Source organism: Phodopus roborovskii, unplaced genomic scaffold (genome assembly GCF_943737965.1).
Source record: "Phodopus roborovskii unplaced genomic scaffold, PHOROB, whole genome shotgun sequence".
NCBI lineage: Eukaryota > Metazoa > Chordata > Mammalia > Rodentia > Cricetidae > Phodopus > Phodopus roborovskii.
The window spans coordinates 10676569-10702898 of NW_026126485.1; the positions used below are offsets into that span (position 1 = coordinate 10676569).

The 26330-nt window shown below is 37.3% G+C and overlaps 1 protein-coding gene across 1 annotated transcript in view; it reads right to left on the reverse strand.

Annotated features, from left to right (window-relative positions):
- Positions 1 to 26090, reverse strand: part of LOC127229804 (aldo-keto reductase family 1 member C21) — a 44176-nt gene extending 18086 nt beyond the window's left edge. The window contains exons 1-5 of the mRNA XM_051194798.1: positions 25972 to 26090; positions 9605 to 9772; positions 8622 to 8738; positions 7859 to 7936; positions 7512 to 7634 (exon numbers count right to left, since the gene is read on the reverse strand). Coding sequence (XP_051050755.1) covers positions 7512 to 7634; positions 7859 to 7936; positions 8622 to 8738; positions 9605 to 9772; positions 25972 to 26055 — 570 coding nt within the window. The 5' untranslated portion in view covers positions 26056 to 26090. The remainder of the gene's footprint in view (positions 1 to 7511; positions 7635 to 7858; positions 7937 to 8621; positions 8739 to 9604; positions 9773 to 25971) is intronic.
- Between the last annotated feature and the right edge of the window lie 240 nt (positions 26091 to 26330).

Sequence of the window (26330 nt, forward strand, 5' to 3'; positions counted from 1 at the left end):
ACATTTGTCTATCAGATAACATGAGTAAAGCAATCTGTGAACTCCTTCTGTTCTGTTCTTGGCAAACACAGGTTAGTCATTGTCATAAGATGTCTCCACTAGCACCCAGGACCCAGGACTTACTACAGGGAAATATACGAATAGTAAACAACATTTACACACTATGCTCCAACTGACACAAAATTAAACATTGCTTAAGAGAATGCCACCCATCCCCAAGCCAAGGCCACAACACTGAGTTCAAAGTTCATGAACACTCAGCTATTGGGTGTTTTAAGAAGAAAAACATCACCTGCCCCTGCTCCTAGATAAAGGATGATTGCAAAAACTAACAGACATTGCCGTTTCAAAAACACCTAAACTAAGAAAAATAACATATTTTCCCACTCCTCCTCTAATGATCTCCCCTTGCTTCTTCACTATCCTTAGCTACAAAACAACTTAATAGATAGTTTCAAAGATACACATTACCTCAGGATAAAGGTTTGGGAAAAGATCTTCCAATCAAATGGACAAAAGAAGCAAGCAGGTGTGGCTATCCTAATATCTAACAAGTTAGACTTCAAACCAAAATTAATCAAAAGAGATGAAGACGGTCATTTTGTATTCATCACATGAGAAATACATCAACACAAAGTCTCAATTCTGCGACACACACAGAGAGACAGAGACATAGAAAAAGATAGAAAGAAGAACAGCAAATTTAAAGCTCTACAACTAGGCCATAGAGACATATCTGTGGTCAGGTTAAGCACATTATTGGAAAATAGCTTTCATTCCAGGCAAGTAAATCCAACATATTTGAACACAGATGATTTATGTCTAAAATCTGTTCATAAGTTCCTCATTTCTGCTATTGCATTGTTACATTTTTCTAGTTAATTCTCTTGTTTCAGGGTTAATTAATGATTAGTTCTACAGTCAAAGTCCATAACAACAGCACTTGAATGACTGAGGGGATTGTAGGTTCAATACTGGCCTGTTTGCAGAGGGATACTTCTGGGAAATATCAACAGACACAAAAATAGCACATGGGATGTCTACTTAGTCCATTTCCTTGGAATAAAACGAAATACTGAATCAAACTCAAAATAGAGCACAAAAGTTAAATGACACATGTTTCTCATCTCAGAAACCTTATTGTAGCAATATCATTACAAACTGGCTTTTAAAAAGTGTAAAATAGCTTCAAAAAAATACAAGAAGGAAAACCACTACAGTTACTATCAACTTCCAATTGAAGGATCTTACAGTTAGGTTTCCTTTTACTTCTTTTGTATGTAATTTATATAGACAAATTTACAGCTTAAGTGCAAAAGAATTTGAGAATACATGAAACATTGAACATCAACATGCTTCTGATCTTTAAGCCTAGAATCTATTCAAAATTATGTTTAGGGCTTTATGTAATAATTTCATATAATAATTATTTTCAGTGACCATGTACCCTGAATAAATAAGGACAGACCACATCTGACATGCCTTAGAGTTATCTCAAATTTGCATTCCTTACTCTCTTCCCATCCCGATATTGAGAAATATATGTTCTCTTCCTTCAAACTGAGAGACTCACAAACTTACTCTTTCTATCCAGCTGTTGTTATATACTAGATACCCAAACTCTTATCATTGTTAATCCCCTTTTATTTCCATTCTCAGCCTATAGTGATACCTATTTATTATTAAATTTATTTGTTATAGTTTTCTATTCTGAGGCAGAGTAGGACACTTTCTTTTGTTCTCCAGCAGGCAGTCATAGTAGTGTGTACATAGTTGGATCTATGTAACTACAAATGACAGAATAAAATTTTCTTTTATGAATGAGTAATTCACAATTAATAGCTGATATGTTTCCTTATATATACTTTATATGTTTTATTGTGCATATCAACTGCCTATGATACCATGTTACATATTGACATTTTCCAACAAACCTATAATATAATATTGTTGAGCATGTGCTGCACCCAACATTATGCTCCTTCCCTTTCCCCTTTTCATTTCCTACACATTAGTAACTTTCATTAAATAAAACAATTTCCCTTGACGACGGACATATATAAACACATGAACTTGTATACCTACATAAAATCAAGGAACTTTAAACAAGAGAACACATAATAATTGTCCTTTGGAGACTGGGCTCATTTGCTTTTGGTAATTATTTTCACTTATCCATTTAATTCTGGTGGAATTAATACATATCTATATCTCTATATCTCTATCTCTATTCTCTCTATATATATATACTCTTATATCAGTTCTCATGTTGTAGACTTAGGTTGGATTCATAATGTAAATATTGTGAATAGTGTGACAAGAAGATTAATGATGAAATAATTTTGGTAATAAGTTCACTTTATCACTTGATATCCTTGAATAGTCAACCTGGAGTGACAGATTATATTCTCCTTATCCATTTATTGAATAATAGGCATGTGAACTGAATCATTATCACCTATAATATAAATGCCTCAACACTCTAAGTGAATTTGATAAAAAGCCTCTGTATAGGCAATGTCTGTAAATATGTCTCTCAAAGCATAAGAAAAAAAAAGGAGAAATATAAAAATATGATCATATTACATGTTGAGAGTTTTACAGCACAAAGGTCAACCCCTGTAATCAAAAAGTGTCAGTCTCTCAAGAAAAGAGAAACTCTATAGAAAATTAATAACAATTCTCTTTTTATTTACTCTTATGTGTTTTTATATGTATTTATTATTTGTTCTTATTTTACATATAAATCCCAGTTCCCTCTTCCTCCTTCCTCTCTCTCTCCCTCCATCCCATGCCTCCCTCCAACCAACCACCTTCCATCCCATCCCCCCCTCGCTCCACATGGAGGGTGATGCCTTACAGGAGGGATCAACAAAATCTGTCAAGTCAGTTGGAGTAGGGACTAGGCCCTCCCTCCTGCCTCTAGGTTAAGGGAGTATCCCTCCAGGGGGAATATGCTCCCAAAGTCCTTTTGTGTACCAGGGATACATCCTGTTCCACTGTCAGAGAGATTTTAGACTGCCAAAGCCTTTTAACTGAGACCCATGTCCAGTGGGTCTGAGTCGGTCCAATGCTGGATTCCTACCTATCAGTCTGGGGGGTCCATTATCTCCCCCTTGGAACATATTACTTTTAAAAAGAAAATATACAATGTTTTACACATTTAATACTGGATTGGTCATCATTCTAATTGTAGAATTTGGATCCTCTGCTGCTGGACGCTATTTGGCGGTACACTTCTGGGCAGAACCGGGATCAGACAGAACCTCTGCTGCTGGATGCTATTTGGTGGTACACCTCCAGGAGTAACTACCACAAGCTAAGGTCTACAACTAAAAGTATCAAAGTTCCAGGACAGCAGAATTATACCTAAGATAACTGTAACATCCTTCGCAATTTAAGTTGATATAATATCTGGGATCAATTGTTCCATACCTATGGCAGATAATTTTACAATGCAGAATTTTAGGAATTCTTTTACTTCATATATAGAAGGAATTTTAGCAGAAGAAAATTATGACTGGACCAATATGTACATTTATTTTGTAATAGCAATTGGTTTCATCATTAACTTGATATTCTTAAAGAAATGGTTTGAGATTACAGCAAACAATAAGGAACTTGTACAAACCATAAGAGTCTTAGTAACAAGGATTCAAAACATTGAAAATGATAGATCGCAAAACATAGAATGCTTAGAAAAAAAAGGTTCAGAATATTGAAGATGGCATTGGAGAGCTGACAGGTAGAATACAAAACATGGAACATAAAAATGACCAAGTAGAAAACAGAATTTGTTCCATGTCTGATGCCTCAATAACCAAAACAGAAACAATGCAATGTATTAACATGCTAGCAGAGACAGCTCGTTCCTGGTCGGAGGAAGCTAATAATAAGTTTAAAAAACTGGAACATCAGGTAGAAAGATTAGATGATAGAATCTCTTCCATGTCTGAGGAGTCTGCCAGACACACTATGGCCTATGGTTGAAGGTGGAAGATTCAGAGGAACTTCGGGTGACTGACCAGGCAGTGAGGTGTCTCTGTCATTTCTAGAGTTTATATACTATCCTTCTCAAGTCTTTGAAGGAGTTAAAGACAGATAGTTATGGTTATAGTTTTCCTTGGTTAGGATTGAAGTTGGGTCGCATGTAGGACTTTGGACTTACAAAAATTGAATAGATGATGGAATAATTTCTTAAATCTTACTAAATGTTAGTGGACTAAATATTGTTAACTGTGATTTTTTTTTGATAACTGTTGTGTGATATATTTTGTTATGTTGGGGTTAGAATCCTTCTTTTTTTTTTTTTTTTTTTTGGACAGAAAAGAGGAGATGATGGGAGATGTCATTCTGTGAATATGTTTCTTGTACTGGTTGATGAATGGAGCACTGTTGGCCAATAGGATGGCAGGATGGGTGAGACAAGGAGACGAGGAGAGGGGAAGTAGTAAGGAGGAGTAAACATGGAGAGCCTGGGGAGAGAGGAACACCAGCTGCTCTCTCCAGTGGGATGAGACCACATGTAAATACTTGGATTGGTGGAAGTGGGTTGATACTTAAGACAGAGTGAGCTGATAGAAAACAAGTATCTGGCCATCAGAATTATATAAAATGCAGAGTCTCTGTGTGTTAATTGGGGCTGGCGTGGCTCTGGGCCCAGGTCGGCAGGAAAAACTTACTCATAACAATTCTAATTGTAGAATTTGGGACACTGAGTCACTCTGTGTGTGTGTGTGTGTGTGTGTGTGTGTGTGTGTGTGTGTGTGTGTGTATGCTTGTATGTTTATTTTCAAGTGCACATGAGCATAAACCACAGCATGATTTTGAAGTTCCTAGGACAACTTGTGTGAGTCAGTTCTTTATTTCCACTATGTGAAGGATCAAAATCAGGTTTTCATGCTTGGCAACAAATTCACTTAATCACTGATCAGTCTCACTCGCCCCCATCATATGTGTCTCATTGATACATTTATAACACTGATAAGCTACATTATGATATGCTTATATAAAGTACATCTTATACATTGACCATATTCATTCTCAACCTCCATTACATTCTTGTCCCATAATTTCCATTCAATTCTCCAAATTTCTATTATTAAAAAATTCTACTTCTTATGTTCCTGAGAACACTTAATAAATAACCAGTTTGAGATATATCAACCTTTTCACAAAATCCTATGTATAAACACACATTTCCTCTTTGAAGAATCACGACAAAGCCTAAATGTGGAAAAAAGTATGGACTTACTAAATTTTTACTATGAAATATTGCACTAAAGCATCAACTATAAACTCTACAGGTTGAAACAGTCAGTTGGATAGACACCTCAAATATGACAGATTTTAGTAAGAAATAAAAAATAAAGTTAATTCATATATATGAAGTAATTCAAAATCAATAATTTCATAAGAATGCACACAAAAAGAGGTAATTTGAAATAGAAAAAGATTACTATAGCAACTCCTTTCTCAGAACATTGGTAACTAAACATATAATTTTACAAATAGTTGTACAGATTTACTATGTGATTTTTTTTTTAGGAGACAATAAAACAAGAAGTAATAACACAGCTGAAAGGGAAGATTATTATTGTCAAACTGACACAAAATAGCTTACCCAGGCCAAAAGCTTAGAAGAATTCTCAAATGTCATGAATTCCTTATTGGAAATCATCATGCACCATGTCACACTATTTATGATGGAGAAAATGATGTTGAAAAAGAGTTCTGATACTCTGTCAAACGGAACATCATTAACAGTGGGACGTTGGACCAGTGCATGATTCTTTTTCAACTCCCATGTGAAAGTCAACACATGGGAGGATGTTTCCTTAGCAAAAACTTGTTTAACATTAGTGTAATAAGCCACTCAATTCAACTTCTAGTTATACATGTTTGCCATGGTTGAAAAGCTATCTTTCATTAAAACAAATTCTAAATGCATCCAGTACATATTGTTCCTAGGTGTCATCTGAAAAAATACTGGTCGATATGAAAGTATAAAAGAGCTAGAAAATTCTTTGGGAAAGATGTGTGAAATACATTTTTACCTTGATGAGAGAAGAACTAACTATGATGATTTGGAAGAACAGGGAAATCTTACTTTGCAATGATAATTCATAGTGGCATTAGAGCTGAAGAGATTACTCAGTGGTTAAAGCGATTGCTACACAAAGAAGAAGTCTGTAATTGAGACCCCCAAGAACCTACAGAAATTTGTGATGGGAGACTGCTCTGCCATATTTCTAGGTTGAGATGAGAGACACAGAATCCAAGAAGCAACACAGCTAGCAAGAGTAGCCTTATTCAACATGGGTGGAATGACAGACCATGTTTAAAAAAACAAGCTGTAGAAGAAGACTTCTGACATCAGACTTAGGCCTCCTGCAAATATGCATATGCACACAATGTATGAACACCATACACACATACCCAAGAAAAGAAAATATAATGCAAATCCAACCATAAAAGAATATGTGTCTTCATTCCTGAGTGATGTTTTATGGAATCATTAGGGTTTGACAGTGATACATGCATCAAACTCTGAAAGGTTTGGCATCATATTGCACACAGACATTAATATGTAATCACATACATGTTACTAAAATTTTCAGTCCTGAAAAATGTCAACAATTTTGGGCATAGATGAATAAATATAAAAGGCATCTACCATCCATTCACATATCTTAAATGTTTTAAAATAATCATTAAACTACATCAAATATTATCACATTATCTTTTTCATATTTTAATATTTTACTGTCTAGTGATTTGGTTCTTTAATTATAAGCATATAAATAGCATACAACCCTATTTTCTATATGTGACTTTTACTTGTCTATTGCAACCTGAGAGGGTGGTGCCACAGATGTAAGGAAGTTGTTCACACTTTGATTCCAGAAACCAGGAGCAGAAATTGAAATATCTGAAATAGTATTCAAATTTCTGAGTATTAATTTTACATACCCAAGTAATATCACAACAAATAATACACTTCCCCCACTAGCCTGGATGAGAATTATAATCTTCTGTAATAATTAATGTAGCTAAGTCTTGTGCCATAAGCAACAAAGCATATAAACCTCACAGAAACTCAGACAAGTATCATCTATTACTTTTGCAGCATCCTTGTTTCCTGGACATCTCAAGCTTTCTCAGTGATATCTAAGCACAGTTCCTTATAGCCTTCCCCCATTAATCACTGTTCATTCTCATTATATCAAGTATATGTTCAACTTTCCTTCAGTGTGATCAATGACTACAGTCTTCTTTCATCATCCATACCAATCTAAAATCTACTAAGGAGTAGATTAGACAATATATTCCACTAAGACTTCAGAAAGTAAAACACAATCAACTGTCATAAATATCCTGTGCATAAACAATCTGCTATTAGCTTCTGATATTTCACAAAATTGAAATGAATGTAATAAGAGTACCTACCAATCAGTGGCCAGAAGAGAAACAGGAATAGGTAACAAGGAGAAGAGGCTGAGTATTCCCACCTGATTGCACACAGGCTTGTACTTGAGGCCTGGCTTGTTCAGGATCATCTCCAGCTGCCTGTGGTTAAAGTTAGATACTCCAATGGACTTGGTCAGGCCTGCATCCTTACATTTCTCCATGGCCTAAAGAAGAAAACATAATCACAAAATAGTTTTATTCAGTTGTATAACTCCTTTTTTTCTTTACATTTAATTCATTCATGATACTCCAGCTTTTAGAAACATAGCCGGTGGTAATAACCTCATATTTTAACACAGAAAACAGACCCCACTCTCATAAATGAAATTGTGACCTAATTTTTTTCTCTAATTACATTCCTCCTGTGGTCTCCAATGTTAGTACTCACTTCCCAGGTGGCACAGAGATCCACTGTATCAAATATTAATTTTCCATGTTCATCCAATGGAAACTCATCTTCACCTGGCTGGAAACAAAGCAAATACTAAAGTAATGTCTCAACAAATGCATTTTCCAACCAATGGCAATACTATAGGTAAAGAGAGTGCTGAGAACTAAGTGTCCATAGGATAGAGGGAATCATAATTAATGTCATTATGTTTGTCATGTATTTTGAATGTTGTTGTATGAAGTACCTTTGGATGGTAGTATTCTATTTTCTTATACCTATTATATGTGTTCAAAAATACTGCACCTCTGGGATATATGGAGCATACTTCTTGACTTTTATGATTGTTTAGAACTTTCCACTTGATGGATAACCAATTTGGGGGCTCTAACCTGGAGAAGACTATTTCTCTTGCTCTAATTCCTTAGCTGTTTGCGGTTCCTTGACTAGTGTTAAGGTCTCATGAGATTTTCTTCTCCCAAATTAAGCTGTATCCTGGTTATTGTTCAGGTCTTCTTTAGTTGGCATGGTGGTGAGACTTCATGAGCACAGATTCTCTGATATCTCTAGTAGATGCCATCTCACAGAAAACTTTCTACTCCTCTAAATCTTACAATCACTCTCCCTCTTCTCTACTGTCTTCCCTGTACCTCAGCAGGAGCTGTATTTCAGATGCACAGAACCTATAGTTGCCACATTACTAAATCATCATAAATTACAAACTATCCTAAATGGCATATTTCTGGAGATTTGAATAACATACTTTCAGGGCAGTTGGGAAATGTATGAGGTACAGGTCCACATAGTCCAACTGAACTTTCTTCAGTGACTGTTCCAAGGAAGATCTCACAAGTTCTGGGTGAAGGCAATTACACCAAACCTACAGTGGAAGGTAGAATACACGTTGAATTAATAAATTCTAATAATTTTTTCTTTTACTTTACCTAATACAGAAATATGTTTCTACTTATTGAAATTGAAATCTACAGGTAAAATATTCGACTTCTTCTGAAATGTTCTTTAATCTGTCCTAGACATGCACATCTCTAATGTTTATTATGAAATAATCTTTGAAATTATTCAAGACCGAATATTTTAATCAAGCAATAATATTGTTCTTCATCAATATTATATTTCACTGGATTGAACTGCTTAGAAAGAGTCTAACATTCTACACCAATTCCATATGGTATAGTTAGTGTTGGGAGAGCTGCCATGTGTATGTGCTGCTTTGTTTATTCAGTATACACATGTACGGGCCAAATGCCATTCTTGAATGCCTAGCTCTGTAACTCACTTCATTATTTGCAATTTATGTAAGTGTACAAAAAATATTTTTAGCATTTTGCTATAATTCTTGATAAGTTACATCTTGTTTACATTCCGGTATCTAATCTTAGTTTTTTCTTATTGATAAAAGAATCTAAAATTTTCAGAATAATAAAAACTGTTAGAAAGTCATCTGAAGATAAGCAAGGTTACTTAATGTCTTCCATAGTCAACTTTACAACACATTCCTATGGACTAAAATGTAGATATGAGAGAAATGAAATCAAATTAAATTAAGGAATCTAAAGACAGTAATAATAAAAAAAATTTCTGTCAATCAATGCTATACCTAATATGCAAATGCATGTAAGTAAAAGATAAACCAATAAGTAAAATTCACTAATAATTACTGACCTAGTCATATGGATATCTCTGCAAATATGGTTCATTTGCATGTACATTTTTGTACATTTGTACCTTAGATGTGTAAAATATATCTTCTCTCCTAACAGTGCCATCAGCAATCTTGCTTTGTATGGACTCTCCCACATAATCTTCTGTTTTATAAATAGAAGCAGAATCAAAATGGCGGAAGCCAGCATCTATAGCGATTTTGATGATCTCCTTAAATTTACTCCGAGGAAACTGGGGAGCAACAAAAGGCAGCATTTATAGATAGATATGCATGATTCATATTGTGTTTGTGCACAAAATGTGACCTTTACTCATATCAACTTTTCCCCACTACTTTTTTTGTAAGGAATTTGTGTAAACTTATTGTGACATTTGTCTATCAGATAACAAGAGTAAAGCAATCTGTGAACCCCTTCTGTTCTGTTCTTGGCAAACACAGGTTAGTCATTGTCATAAGATGTCTCCACTAGCACCCAGGACCCAGGACTTACTACAGGGAAATATACGAATAGTAAACAACATTTACACAGGAAACTATGCTCCAACTGACACAAAAATTAAACATTGCTTAAGAGAATGCCACCCATCCCCAAGCCAAGGCCATAACACTGAGTTCAAAGTTCAGGAACACTCAGCTATTGGGTGATCTAAGAAGAAAAACATCACCTGACCCTCTCCCCTGATAACGGATGATTGCAAAAACTAACAGACATTGCAGTTTCAAAAACACATAGACTAAGAGAAATAATGTACTTTCCCACTCCTCCTCTAATGATCTCCCCTTGCTTCTTCCCTATGCTTACCTGCAAAAATTCAGCTTAACAGACATTATCTGTGTTCACTGAACTCTAGTCAACGAGTGACTGGGTCCTGTGCCATGATCACAGTGTGGCCAGAACTTGAGAATCCCCATCTAAGGCACCAAATAAAACTTTCTCTGGTTGTTTGAGATAGTTTAAATTCTCCCTCTTTTTGTTTACTCCAAACATAAGTCTTACATATTCTTACAATGTGGACTTTCCATAGAAAGTTTGTTCACCAGGAAAACCATACAGAACTCATCAACGTCCCCAAAGACTGAAATCATAAAGGGTGTTCTGATGTTTAAATGGATGCTGTTTAGAAGCCCCATTCAAAGATCATCATTTGCAGTTTGTTGCACACACACTTGACTTATTATGTCCCCAAATAGTGTCTCCAAGTAAAAATATGATTATGAAACACCAGTGCTTGTCCAGGAAGTGGAATTTTATCCACATATAATGAAATCAGTATTCTAATTTTTAGCAATAAAATTGCTACACACACTGACACACCGGCTAACTGCTTGTGACACCACCCTCTTCATTTTAAATTTCTAAGATGCTCCCAATCTTCTCATGACTTTCATTCTACTTTACTTCACAATTTAAACAATTCTTGTCATTGTTCTTCATCATTGTCCTACAGAAACCATATAAAGACCTTAATCCTTTGAGATGACTCAATAAATTAAGCATTTTCCACTTTTCTACAACCCTGATGACTCTTGTTTTATACCTGAATTCTACAAGGTAGAGGAGAAATAACCTGTGTATTGATCTCTGTCCTCTACAATGGGACCATGGCAAATATGCACGCGTGCACACACACACACACACACACACACACACACACACACACACACACACACACACAAAGACACACACATACACACAGAGAGAGAGACAGAGAGACAGAGCAAAAGACAGAGACAGAGTCATAGGAAGAGATAGAAAGAGAGAAGCAAGCAATGTGAGGGAAGAGGATAGGAGAGGGGAGGGCATGGGAAGAGAGGGATGAGAATAGAGAACAAACAAAATTAAAAGGAATAAATTTATAAAAGAAGAGTAGACACATATCTGTGGTCAGGCTAAGCACACTACTGGAAAATAGCTTTAATTCTAGGCAAGTAAATCCAACATATTTGAACACAGATGATTTATGTCTAAAATCTGTTCATAAGTTCCCCATTTCTGCTATTGCATTGTTACATTTTTCTAGTTAATTCTCTTGTGTCAGGGTTAATTAATGATTAGTTCTGCAGTCAAAGTCCATAACAACAGCACTTGAATGACTGAGGGGATTATAGGTTCAATACTGGCCTGTTTGCAGAGTGATACTTCTGGGAAATATCAACAGACACAAAAATAGCACATGGGACGTCTACTTAGCCCATTTCCTTGGAATAAAACGAAATACTGAATCAAACTCAAAACAGAGCACAAAAGCTAAATGACACATGTTTCTCATCTCAGAAACCTTATTGTAGCAATATCATTACAAACTGGCTTTTAAAAAGTGTAAAATAGCTTCAAAAAAATACAAGAAGGAAAACCACTACAGTTACTATCAACTTCCAATTGAAGGATCTTACAGTTAGGTTTCCTTTTACTTCTTTTGTATGTAATTTATATAGACAAATTACAGCTTAAGTGCAAAAGAATTTGAGAATACATGAAACATTGAACATCAACATGCTTCTGATCTTTAAGCCTAGAATCTATTCAAAATTATGTTTAGGGCTTTATGTAATAATTTCATATAATAATTATTTTCAGTGTCCATGTACCCTGAATAAATAAGGGCAGACCACATCTGACATGCCTTAGAGTTATCTCAAATTTGCATTCCTTACTCTCTTCCCATCCAGATATTGAGAAATATATGTTATTTCAAACTAGACTCTTCCTCCAAACTGAGAGACCCACAAACTTACTCTTTCTATCCAGCTGCTTTTATATACTAGATACCCAAACTCTGTTTATCATTGTTAATCCCCTTTCATTTCCCATCTCAGCCTATAGTGGGAACTATTTATTAATAAATTTATTTGTTATAGTTTTCTATTCTGAGGCAGAGTAAGATACTTTCTTTTGTTCTCCAGCAGATAATCACAGGAATGTGTACATAGTTGGATCTATGTAACTACAAATGACAGAATAAAATTTTCTTTTATGAATGAATAATTCACAATTAATAGCTGATATTTCTTTACATATACATTAAATGTTTTATTGTGTATATCAACTGTAACATGATACCATGTTACATAAGGACATTTTTCAACAAACCTATAATAATGTTGAGCATGTGCTGCATCCAACATTGTACTCCTTCCCTTTCCCCTTTTTATTTCCTTCACATTAATCCCCATCATTATCTAATACAATTTCCCTTGACGACAGACATATATAAACACATGTACTTGTATACTTACATAAATCAAGGAACTGTAAAGAAGAGAAAACATGATATTTGTCTTTTGGAGGCTGGGATCATTTGCTTTAGTAATTTTTATATTTATCCATTTTCTTTTGGGGGAATGAATACATATCTATACATATGCATATATATACATATATATGTATATATATGCTTTTACATTAGTTCTCATGTTGGAGATCTTGGTTAGGTTCATAATGTAAATACTGTTAATAGTGTGACAAAGAGATTAATGTTCAAATGCTTTTGGTAATAACTTAACTTGATATCTTTGTATAGTCAACCATGAGTGACAGATTACATTCTCCTTATCTATTTATTGAATTATAATATAAATGACTCAAACTAAGTGTATTAGATAATAGCTTCTGTGTAGGCAATGTCTGTAAATATGTCTCTCAAAGCATAAGGAGTAAGAGGAGAAATATAAAATAAGATCATATCATACTTTTAGATTTTTACAGCACAAAGCTCATGCCCTGCAATAAAAAAGTATCAGTCACTCAAGAAAAGAAGAACTCTATAGAAAATGAATGACAATTCTCTTTATTTTACTCTTATGTGTTTTATATATAAATTTATTTTTTTTCTTATTTTCCCTATCAATCCCAGTTCCCTCTCCCTAACTTCCTCCCAATCTCTTTAATGCCCCCTCTGATTCCATTCCCACCCCCACTCAACAGGAAGGGTGATGGCTTCCAGAAGGGATCATAAATCTGTCAATTCATTGGGAGTAGGGTTAGGACCTCCCTCCTGCCTCTAGGCTATGTGAGTATGCATTTAGCTGTTTTGTCAAAAATCGGGTTTCATAGCGTTTAGTTTAATATCAGGATTTTCAATTCAATTTCATTGGTCTACTTGTCTATTTTTATACCAATACCAAGCTGTTTTCAGGAGTATAGTTCTATAGTAGAGCTTGAAATCAGGGATGGTGATGCCTCCTGATGTTCCTTTATTGTACAGGGTTGTTGTAGCTATCCTGGGTCTTTTGTTTTTCCATGTAAAGTTGAGTATTATCTTTTCAAGGTCAGTGAAAAATTGAGCTGATATTTTAATGGGGATTGCATTGAATCTGTAGATTGCTTTTGGAAAGATTACCAATTTCCTATGTTTATCCTAACCAACCGAGAGCATGGGAGATCTTTCCATTTTCTGGTATCTTCTTTAATTTCTTTCTTTAAAGACACACATTTTTTAATATAGGTTCTTCACATGTTTGGTAAGCACTATCCCAAGATACTTTATGTTGTTTGTGGCCATTGTAAAGGGTGATATTTCTCTGATTTCTTTCTCAGCCCCTTTATCAGCTATTGATTTTTTGTTTTTTGTTAATCTTGTATCCTGCTAATTTGCTAAATGTGTTTACCAGATGTTGCAGTTCCCTGATAGAGGTTTTCAAGGTCACTTATGTAAACTATCATATCATCTACAAATAGTGACAGTTTGAATTTTTCCTTCCCAATTTGTATCCCCTTGATCTCTTTTATTGTCTTATTGCTTTATCTAGAACTTCAAGTACAATATTGAAGAGATATGGAGAGAGTGGGCAGCCTTGTCTTGTTCCTTATTTTAGAGAAATAGCCTTAAGCATTTCTCCATTTCGTTTGATATTGGCTGTGGCTTTACTATATATTTGTTTTATTATGTTTAAATATGTTCCTTTCCTTTATCATGAAAGGGTGTTTGATTTTGTCAAAGACTTTTTCAGCATCTAATGTGATGATCATTTGCTTTTTTGTTTTAGATGTTTAGTGATTTAATCTATTAACTTTCTTGCATTAACTACAAGGAACTGATTTTACAATTTATTATTATTTTTTTTAATTATTTATTTTTATTTTACATGTTGATTCCAGTTCCCTCTCCCTCCCTCCCTCCTTCCCTCTTACCCTCTCTGCCCCCTCACATGCACCTTTTATAGTGATCACACTGATAAATTTTTGTGTGTTACCAGCCCTGTGTCCCTGGGTGGAAGCCTATTTGGTCATGGTGGATGATTTCTCTGATGTGTTATTGGATTTTATATGCCAGTATTTTATTGAGTATTTTGAATCAATGTTTATGAGGAATATTGGTCTGTAGTTCTCTTAGTTGTGTCTTTGTGTGGCTTGTGTGCCAAGGTAATTAATTGTAGCCTCATAAAAAGAGTTTAGTAATGAACCTTCTGTTTCTATTATGTAAAACAATTTGAGGAGTGTTGATATTAGCTCTTCTTTGAAATTCTGGTAGAATTCTGCACTGAAGCCATCTGGCCCTGGGCTTTTTTTGGTTGGGAGGCTTTTGATGGCATCTTCTATTTCATTTTGGGGTATAGGCTTATATAAATTTCTTATATATTCATAATTTTATTTTCATAAGGGATAGATACTTAGAAATTTGTTCATTTCCTTTGAATTTTCGAGTTTTGTGGAGTACAGGTTTCCAAGTATGACCTAAAATTTCTCGGGATTTTCTCAGTGTCCCTTGTTTTGTCCCCCTTTTCATTTCTGATTTTGTTGACTTGCATGTTCTCTCTCTGCTTTTTGGTTAGTTTGAATAAAAGTTTGCCTATCTTGTTAATTTTCTGGAAAAACCAACTGTTTGTTACATTGGATCTTTGTATTGATTTCTAGTTTCTACTTTATTGATTTCAGCCCTCAAATTGATTATTTCCTGGCATCTACTCCTCCACGGTGAGTTTGTTCCTTTTTGTTGTAGGGTTTTCAGTTGTGCTGTTAATTCTCTAATGTGACTATTATCTGATTTCTTCATATGGGCACTTAGTGCAATGCACTTTCCTAGGAGCAGTGCTTTCAAAGTTTCCCATAAGTTCAGGAATGTTGTATCTTCATTCTCATTGAATTCTAGGAAATCTTTAATTTCTTTTTTATTTCTTCCTTGACCCATTAATGTGCAATTGTACAATGTTTATTTTCCATTATTTTGTAGGGTTTCTGCTGTTCGAGTTTTTGTTGAATTCCAACTTTAAAGCATGGTGGTCTAATAATATGCAGGGGGGGCTATTCCAGTTTGTTTGTTTTTTTTTTTTTGTATCTGTTGAGGTTTGTTTTGTTGCCAAGTATGTGGTTGATTTTAGAGTAGGTTCTATGTGGAGCTGAGAAGAGGGTATATTCTTTTGTGTTTGGATGGAATTTTTTATAGATGTCTGTTAAAACTAATTGAGACATAACTTCTGTTAGTTCTTTTGTTTCTTTGTTAAGTTCCTGTCTGGTGGTCCCATCTACTGGTGAGAGTGGGATGTTGAAGTCTCCCTCTTTGAGTTTATGAGGTTTTATGTGAGCTTTGAGTTTTAGTAGCATTTCTTTTATGAAAATGGGTGCCTTTGTATTTGGGGCATAGATGTTCAGAACTGAGACTTTGTACTGATGGATTTTTCCTGTGATGAATATTAAATGACTTTCTTCATCTCTTTTGATTGATTAGGTTTGAAGTCTAACTTGTTAGATATTAGGATAGCTACATCTGATTGCTTCTTGGGTCCATTTGATTGGAAGATCTTTTCCCAGTGCTTTCTTTACCCTGAGGTAATGTCTGTCTTTGAAGCTTAGATATGTTTCTTGTATGCAGCAGAAGGATGGATTTTGTCTTCGTATCCATTCTGTTAGCCTGCGTCTTTTTATAGGTGAGTTAAGACCATTAATGTTGAGGGAATGTAAGGGCCATTGATTGTTAATTCTTTTGTGTTTTAGATTTGTTGTTTTGCTAGTATTGTTAGTATATTTGCACTGCTTCTTCTTTTGGATTCTAGTGAAATGGGATTATCTATATCCTTATGTCTTTGTGAGCATAGTTAACTTCCTTGGGTTGGAGTTTTCTTTCCAGAACTTTCTGTAGTCCTGGATTTGTGGATATATATTGTAAAAATCTGGCTTTGTCATAGAATATCTTTTTTTTTTCTCCATCTATAGTGATTGAGAGTTTTGTTGGGTATAGTAGCCTGGGCTGTCATACATCTATCCAGGACCTTCTGGCCTTGAGAGTTATCATGGAAAAGTCAGGTGTAATTTTGATAGTTCTGTCTTTGTATGTTACCTGGCCTTTTTCCTTTGTTGCTCTTAATATTCTTTAAAGAAAGTATATTATGAGCTCCTGTCTCCGGTCCCCTTTGAGAGCACCCTTGGAGCTCTGATACACCCCCACCCATCCCAACCTCCAGCCTACCCCCCCACCCTGTGCCCTACCCCACCTACGGTCCTGCCGCTCTGGTTGAGCACTGGGACAGAGGGTGGAGCCAACAGTCCACCCTACTTCGAAGACCTCTCGGAGCAACTCCGAACAAAGGAGACCTGACTATCCACATGGGACCACCTGTAATTTCCACCAGCTTGGTCCCTGACCCCGCCTCCAGTCCTCTGCTGGAGTCCCAGGCCCCTCCCAGAGATCCGCCTATCTCTGCGGGTCCACTTGGAGTTCCTGCAGGCAAGATCCTTGACCCACAAATCCGGGCCCCTGCCAAAGAACGAGGTCTCAGCTGGAGAGCGCCAGTTTCCAGTGAGATCCCACTACCCTGCAAAACCTTCTCAAGTTCCAGCCCAGCCCTCGTCCTCTTCTGCTGGCTATTGGCCAGAGGTGAGTCTGGGCCCAATTGGGGCTGCCTGTCCCCTTCAACCTCTTTTCCCCCCTCCCCCGCCTGAACTCCCTGGATTGGCCCCTGATCCTGCTGCTCCTGTCTCCGGTCCCCTTTGAGAGCACCCTTGGAGCTCTGATACACCCCCACCCATCCCAACCTCCAGCCTACCCCCCCCCCCCACCCTGTGCCCTACCCCACCTACGGTCCTGCCGCTCTGGTTGAGCACTGGGACAGAGGGTGGAGCCAACAGTCCACCCTACTTCGGAGACCTCTCGGAGCAACTCCGAACAAAGGAGACCTGACTATCCACGCAGGAACACCTGTAATTTCCTCCAGCTTGGTTCCTGACCCCGCCTCCAGTCCTCTGCTGGAGTCCCAGGCCCCTCCCAGAGATCCGCCTATCTCTGCGGGTCCACTTGGAGTTCCTGCAGGCAAGATCCTTGACCCACAAATCCGGGCCCCTGCCAAAGAACGAGGTCTCAGCTGGAGAGCGCCAGTTTCCAGTGAGATCCCACTACCCTGCAAAACCTTCTCAAGTTCCAGTCCAGCCCTCGTCCTCTTCTGCCGGCTATTGGCCAGAGAGAAGCCTCCTAGAGAGCTTGGACCACACAGAGATACAGACATTGAATCTTTGATCCACATAAGCCCATCTGGGAAGGACCATAGAGAGAGGGAAGAGACACCACCAACACCTACAGGAAGAAACTATGGGAAGAAGGCAATACAAGAGAACACCTAACAACAGAAAGACAAACATGACACCACCAGAATCTAGGGAATCTACACCAACTAGAATGGAACACAACAACAAAGCAGAGGAAGCAGAAGGGTACGACTTAAAAATCACCATCATAAAAATGATAGAGGCCCTCAAAGAAGATATGAGAAAATCCCTTAAAGAAATAGAGGAAAAAACAAACAAAAAAGTGGAAGAAATGAACAAATTCCTTAAGGAAAGTACAGAAAGCCAAGAAAAAACAATTAACCAGGTGAAGGAAACGGTTCAAGATTTGAAAACCGAAATTGAGAAAATAAAGGCAACACAAATGGAAGGAAAGCTGGAAATTGAAAAGCTGGGCAAAAAATCGGAAACCACGGACACAAGCATAACCAATAGAATTCAAGAGATGGAAGAGAGAATCTCAGGCGCAGAAGATAAACTAGAAGAAATAGATTCATCGACCAAGGAAAACCATAAATCCAACAAATCCTTAACACACAATATCCAGGAAATGTGGGACACCATGAAAAGGCCAAACCTAAGAATAATAGGCATAGAGGAAGGTGAGGAAGCCCAGCTCAAAGGTGCTGAAAACATATTCAACAAAATCATCGAGGAAAACTTTCCAAATCTGAAGAAGGACATGCCCATGAAAGTACAAGAAGCATACCGAACCCCAAATAGGCTGAACCAAAGAAAAAAGACCCCTTAATCAAAACACCTAGCATACAGAATAAAGAAAGAATATTAAGAGCAGCGAAGGAAAAAGGACAGGTAACATATAAAGGCAGACCTATCAAAATTACACCTGACTTCTCCATGGAAACCCTCAAGGCCAGAAGGTCCTGGATAGATGTTCTAAAAGTATTAAGAGAACACGGATGCCAGCCTAGGCTACTATATCCAGCAAAACTCTCAGTCAATATAGATGGAGAGAACAAGATATTCAATGACAAAACCAGATTTTCCCAATATGTATCTACAAATCCAGCCCTACAGAAAGTATTGGAAGGAAAATTCCAACCCAAGGAAGGTAACTACGCCCACAAAAATGTAGGCAACAGATAATCCAACTACACCAGAAACCTAGGGTGAAGCAGAACAAATATATTCACAATACCACTGCCAACAACAAACCTAAATCAAACAACCATCAACAATCAATGGTCCTTACTCACCCTCAACATTAATGGTCTTAACTCACCTATAAAAAGACACAGATTAACAGAATGGATACGAAGACAGAATACATCCTTCTGCTGCATACAAGAAACACATCTTAGCTCCAAAGATAGACATTACCTCAGGGTAAAGGGTTGGGAAAAGATTTCCCAATCAAATGGAAATAAGAAGCAAGCAGGCATAGCTATCCTAATATCTAACAAGCTAGACTTCAAACCAAAACTAGTCAAAAGAGATGAAGACGGTCATTTCATATTCATCTCAGGAGAAATCCATCAACACAAAGTCTCAATTCTGAACATCTATGCCCCTAATACAAAGCCACCCACATTCGTAAAAGAAACACTACTAAAACTCAAAGCTCATATAAAACCTCACACACCTATAGTGGGAGACTTCAATACACCACTCTCAACACTAGACAGGACCACAAATCAGAAACTCAACAAAGAAACAAAAGAATTAACAGAAGTTATGTCTCAACTGGGGCTAACAGACATCTATAGAACATTCCATCCAAAGACAAAAGAATATACCTTCTTCTCTGCTCCACATGGAACCTTCTCTAAAATCGACCACATACTAGGAGACATAACAAACCTCAACAGATACAAGAGAATAGAAATAGTCCCCTGTATCTTATCGGACCACCATGCTTTAAAATTGGAATTCAACAACAATACAAATAGCAGAAAACCTGCAAACTCATGGAAACTTAACAATGTGCAATTGCACCACTCCTGGGTCAAAGAAGAAATAAAGAAAGAAATTAAAGACTTTCTAATATTCAACGAGAATGAGGATACAACATACCCGAACTTATGGGACACCTTGAAAGCAGTGCTACGAGGGAAGTTCATTGCACTAAGTGCCCATATGAAGAAAACAGAGGATAGTCACATAAATGAATTAACAGCGCAACTGAAAACCTTAGAACAGAGAGAAGCGAATTCACCCCGCAGGAGCAGAAGCCGGGAAATAATCAACTTGAGGGCTGAAATCAACAAAATAGAAACCAGGAAAACAATACAAAAAATCAATGCAACAAAGAGTTGGTTTTTTGAGAAAATCAACAAGATTGATAAACCTTTATCCAAATTAACGAAAAAGCAGAGACAGAACATGCAAATTAACAAAATCAGAAACGAAATGGGGAACATAACAACAGACACAGAGGAAATCCAGACAATTTTCAGGTCATACTTCGAAAATCTGTATTCCACAAAAATTGAAAATTCAAAGGAAATGGACAAGTTTCTGGATAACTATCACTTACCAAAATTAAATCAAGAACAGACAAACAACTTAAATAGACCTATAACCCGAAATGAAATAGAAGCAGTCATCGAAAGCCTTCCAACGAAAAAAAGTCCAGGGCCAGATGGATTCAGTGCAGAATTCTACGAGACATTCAAGGAAGAACTAATACCACTACTCCTCAAACTGTTCCACAAGATAGAAACAGAAGGTTTATTGCCAATCTCTTTTTATGAGGCCACAATAACTTTGGTACCCAAACCTCACAAAGACACAACTAAGAAAGAAAACTACAGACCAATATCCCTGATGAACATCGATGCAAAAATACTCAATAAAATAATGGCAAACCGAATTCAAAAATACATCAGAGAAATCATCCACCATGATCAAGTAGACTTCATACCTGGATTGCAGGGATGGTTTAACATACGAAAATCTATCAACGTGATCCACCATATAAACAAACGGAAAAAGAAAAACCATATGATTATCTCCCTAGATGCAGAAAAAGCCTTCGATAAAATTCAACACCCTTTCATGATAAAGGTATTAGAGAGGTCAGGGATAACAGGAACAAACCTAAACATAATAAGAGCAATATACAGCAAACCAACTGCTAACATCAAACTGAATGGAGAGAAACTTAAGCCAATTCCTCTAAAATCAGGAACAAGACAAGGCTGTCCTCTCTCTCCATATCTCTTCAATATCGTACTAGAAGTTCTAGCTAATGCTATAAGACAACAAAAGGAGATCAAGGGCATCCAAATTGGAAAGGAAGAAGTCAAACTGTCTCTATTTGCAGATGATATGATAGTTTACATAAGCGACCCAATAAACTCTACCAGGGAACTCCTACAGCTGATAAACACCTTCAGCAAACTAGCAGGATACAAGATAAACTCAAAAAAATCAGTAGCCCTATTTTTTTCAGACGACAAAGAGGCAGAGAAAGAAATCAGAGAAACATCACCCTTTACAATAGCCACAAGCAACATAAAGTATCTTGGTGTAACGCTTACCAAACAAGTAAAAGATCTATATAATAAGAACTTTGTGACTCTAAAGAAAGAAATTAAAGAAGATACCAGAAAATGGAAAGACCTCCCATGCTCTTGGATAGGTAGAATAAACATAGTAAAAATGGCAATCTTACCAAAAGCAATCTACAGATTCAATGCAATCCCCATTAAAATCCCACCACAATTCTTCACCGACCTTGAAAGGATAATAATCAACTTTATATGGAAAAACAAAAGACCCAGGATAGCCAAAACAACCCTATACAATAAAAGAACATCAGGAGGCATCACCATTCCTGACTTTAAGCTCTACTACAGAGCTATAGTTCTGAAAACAGCCTGGTATTGGCATAAAAATAGACAGGTAGACCAATGGAATCGAATTGAAAATCCTGATATTAATCCACGCACCTATGAACACCTGATTTTCGACAAAACAGCTAAAATTATACAATGGGGCAAAGACAGCATCTTCAACAAATGGTGCTGGCACAATTGGATGAGGGTGTGTAGAAGACTGCAGATAGACCCATGTCTGTCGCCATGCACAAAACTCAAGTCCAAATGGATCAAAGACCTCAACATCAATCCAGCCACATTGAACCTCTTAGAAGAGAAAGTAGGAGGTACCCTTGAACAAATTGGTATAGGAGACTGCTTCTTGAACATAACTCCAGGGGCACAGACACTGAAAGAAACAATTAATAAATGGGACCACTTCAAACTTAGAAGCTTCTATAAGGCAAAGGACACAGTTGACAAGACCAAACGGCAGCCCACTGACTGGGAAAAGATTTTCACTAATCCTATATCCGACAAAGGGCTGATCTCCAACATATACAAAGAACTCAAGAAACTAGTCAACAAAACACCAAATAACCCTATTAAAAAATGGGGTACAGAACTGAAGAAAGAATTCTCAATGGAGGAAATCAAAAAGGCTGAAAGACACTTAAGAAAATGCTCCACATCCTTAGCTATCAGGGAAATGCAAATCAAATCAACTTTGAGATACCATCTTACCCCTGCCAGAATGGCTAAAATTAGAAACACCAGTGATGACTTATGTTGGAGAGGATGTGGAGAAAGTGGAACACTCCTCCACTGCTGGTGGGAGTGCAAACTCATACAGCCACTTTGGAGATCAGTATGGTGGTTCCTCAGGAAAATGGGAATTAGTTTACCACAGGACCCGGCAATCCCCCTCTTAGGCATATACCCAAAGGATTCACATCAATGCAACAAAGACATCTGTTCAACTATGTTCATAGCAGCACTATTTGTAATAGCAAGAACCTGGAAGCAACCTAGATGCCCTTCAATTGAAGAATGGTTAATGAAGATGTGGCACATCTACACAATGGAATACTACTCTGCAGAAAAAAAATAATGGTATCTTGAAATTCGCAGGCAAGTGGATGGCACTTGAAGAAACCATCCTGAATAAGGTAACCCAGTCACAAAAAGAGGAACACAGTATGTACTCACTCATATATGGATTTTAGACCTAGATCAAATGATCACCAGCATATAATTCACATCACCAGAGGTACTAGGATACAAGTTGTATTCTAAGAGATTCATATAAAGTCCCTCACAGAACTGGGAAGGGACAAGCCCCCCAGACCTCAGGTATAGTGGGGGAGGACAGCTAATGGAGAGAGAAGTAGGAGAAAATGAGAGGGAGGAGAGGAAGGCATGTGCGACCAGGAGGATTGAGCCTGGTTAGGAATGGAAAATAGGAAAGAGAGAGAGAGACAGAGACAGAGAGAGAGAACATAAAAGAGGGAGCCAATATTGGTTTGAAGATAAAGTTGAACACAAAGAAAGGTCGAGGGAACTACAAGACTGCTCCCAACTAACAATCTCAGCTTCCGTGGAAAGGCTATCATAAATGCCCTTCCCGGAGAGTGAGATCAACAACTAACTTCTCCATGGAGTCCTCAACTAATGCCTGTTGAAAACAGGAGCAAACACCCATACATAAACACTGAGTCAAACTAGAACCCAGAAGCAGATGGAGAGAACAAGACCATGCGGTAGAAGTACATAGAGACAGCTTACCTGAACAAGGAGGAGTTAAGGGCCACTAGACTGATAGCTGGGAAGCCAACAGGGGTCTGACTCGGACCCCCCTGAATATGGGTCTCAGCCAGAAGGTCTGAGCAGCCTAAGAGACCTCAGACAGTGGAGCCAGGATGTATCCCTGGTGCACAAAAGGACTTTGCAAACATATCCCCCATGGAGGGATAACTGCCTTATTCTAGAGATAGGAGAGAAGCCCTAGTCCCTACTTCACAGGACCTGTCAGATCTACATGACCCCAACTGGATGGCATTCCCCTACATATTGTATTGTGGTGGGGGGTTGGGAGGGGAGGGTGTTTAGAGTGCATGGGAGAGGGTAGAGAGGGCAAAAGGGAGGGAAGGAGGGCTTGGGGGGAGGGAGGAAGGGAGGGAGAGGGAACTGGGATCGATATGTAAAAAAAAAAAAAAAAAAAAAAAAAAAAAAACGCTTTGACTCCAAAATTTAAGTTGAAGAACAAGTTACTGGGGAAAAGTATTTCTATTTTTGTTTCCACAGAAAATGAAAAGATGTGGATTCCTTCCAGACTAATGTGGTTTGATCACACCAGACTGCCTGAAACAGATTACAAGCTGATCCTACATTCCAAACAGCTGGACAAAACAGCCCTACAGACTACAGCTAGGATATCTGAATCTTCTTCGAATCCCCCAATACAGCGCCCCTTACCAGCAGGAAGTAGTTTGGAAAGAACGACGCCCAAATTCCCAAATATTGTCTATAAATGTTTGTTTTCATTTAATTGGACTTTGTTATATAAAATTAAATAAAAAATACTCTATATGCATAAAAAAAAGAAAGTATATTATGTTAGGTGTTTTGATTATTATGTGTCGAAGAGTCTTTTTTCTTTGGTCCAGTCTATTTGGTGTTCAGTATGCTTCTTGTACTTTCATAGGCATATCCTTCTTCAGATTGGGAAAGTTTTCTTCTATGACTTAGCTACACCTTTGAGCTGGGTGTCTTTGCCTTCTTCTCTACCTATTATTCTTAGGTTTGGCCTTTTCATGGTGTCCCTCATTTCCTGGATGTTTTGTGTTAAGGTTTTGTTGGATTTATGATTTTCTTGTTCAAGGGATCTATATCCTCTATTTTATCTTCAGTGCCTGAGGTTCTCTCTTCCATCTCTTTTATTCTGGTGGTTATGTTTTCATCTGTAGTTTTTGATTGTTTACCCTGTTTTTCTGTTTCCAGCATTCCCTTAGTTTGTGTTTTCTTTATTGTCTCTATTTCAGTTTTCAGGTCTTGAACTGTTTGAATTATTTCCTTAATTTGTTTGATTATTTTTTTTCTTGACTTCCTTTATTTTCTTTAAGAGATTTGCTCATTTCTTGCATTTTTGTTTTTTTTTTTTTCAATTTCTTCCAATTTTTGTTTGTTTTTTTCTTCCATTTTTATAAGGGACTTTCTCATATCACCTTTGAGGACCTCTGTCATTTTTTGGAGTTATTTTTTAAATCATTCTCTTCTGCTTCATCTGTTTTAGTGTGTTTAGGTCTAGTTGGTGTAGAGTCTATTGATTCTGGTGGTGTCATATTGATCTTTCTATTGTTGGGTGTGTTTTCGTTGTTGTTTTTTGTATTGTTGTCTTCCATCACTTATTCCAGTGGGAGCAGGTATAGTCTCTCTCTCTCTACCTTGTTCTCCTGGTGTGTGAAGGTGTGTCAGGAGTTCGATGTCTGTAATTCTGGATCATCTAAGCTCTCTTGGAGGTCTCTACTCCCTCTGGCAGAGGACAGATGATGGGGTCCAAAGATCAGGTGAGTAGGGCCTCAAGGTGGTCCTGCATTGATAGGTGGTTCCATTGTGATTAGAGTAGACCCAAGAAGTTCCACAGAGGTGGATGGGTTGTTGAACCCACACTCTGGACCAATGCTCACCTGGAGCAGTGGGCCCAGCATGACAAAGGGTGAGGGAAAGCTAATGACAATTCTTATCACAAAGCACTGTTGCCAGAACTGTGTGGAGAATTACAAACTAATAGTAACCACATAATCCATTTTTTAAAAATGGATAGCCTATCTGAACAGACTTTGCCACAAAGAAAAAATACACTCAATATAAACATTTAAAGGTTCTTTAACATAACATTCATTTTCAGGCAGTTGAGCAGAAGTAAATTGACTTAAACAAAATAAAACATGGCTACAGGGATAGCAAGCAGCCACTGACCATCCCTGTTTCTGAGCAGACTTTCTCTATTAAAACACATAACTCTTTCCTGGGGAAAGTTAGAATTCAGGGACTGCAGGGTCACCAGGACTTGAGTAATTTTGCAAGTAAGGTAGACTTAACTTATTCTAGTTCTATTTCTTCTGAACCCTCAACCCCAACATTACTGTTTTACCTCTGGAGGTACAGCAGTACCAAAGCCCAGCACAGGAATGGAGTGCCCATCATTTAGTTCTACACATTGACATTTGGAGTTCATCCTGTGTCACTCTTGGCTCTGCTTGATGTTCTTTCTCATAAGGTGTTCCAGAAATGGGAGTTCCTCCCCTGCCTTTCAGAATAAATAATAGATTATGACATTGGGAGGAGTTAAGCTGATTTACATAAGTGAGGATAAAATGATTAACTTAGCTTTCACTGAAAACCAACACTAGCCATCAGAGGTGTTAGAACAGGATATTGAAGTAGATCAATTCCCATCTTCCTTAGGAACTGCCACACTGATTTCCATAGTGGCTGAACAAGTCTGCACTC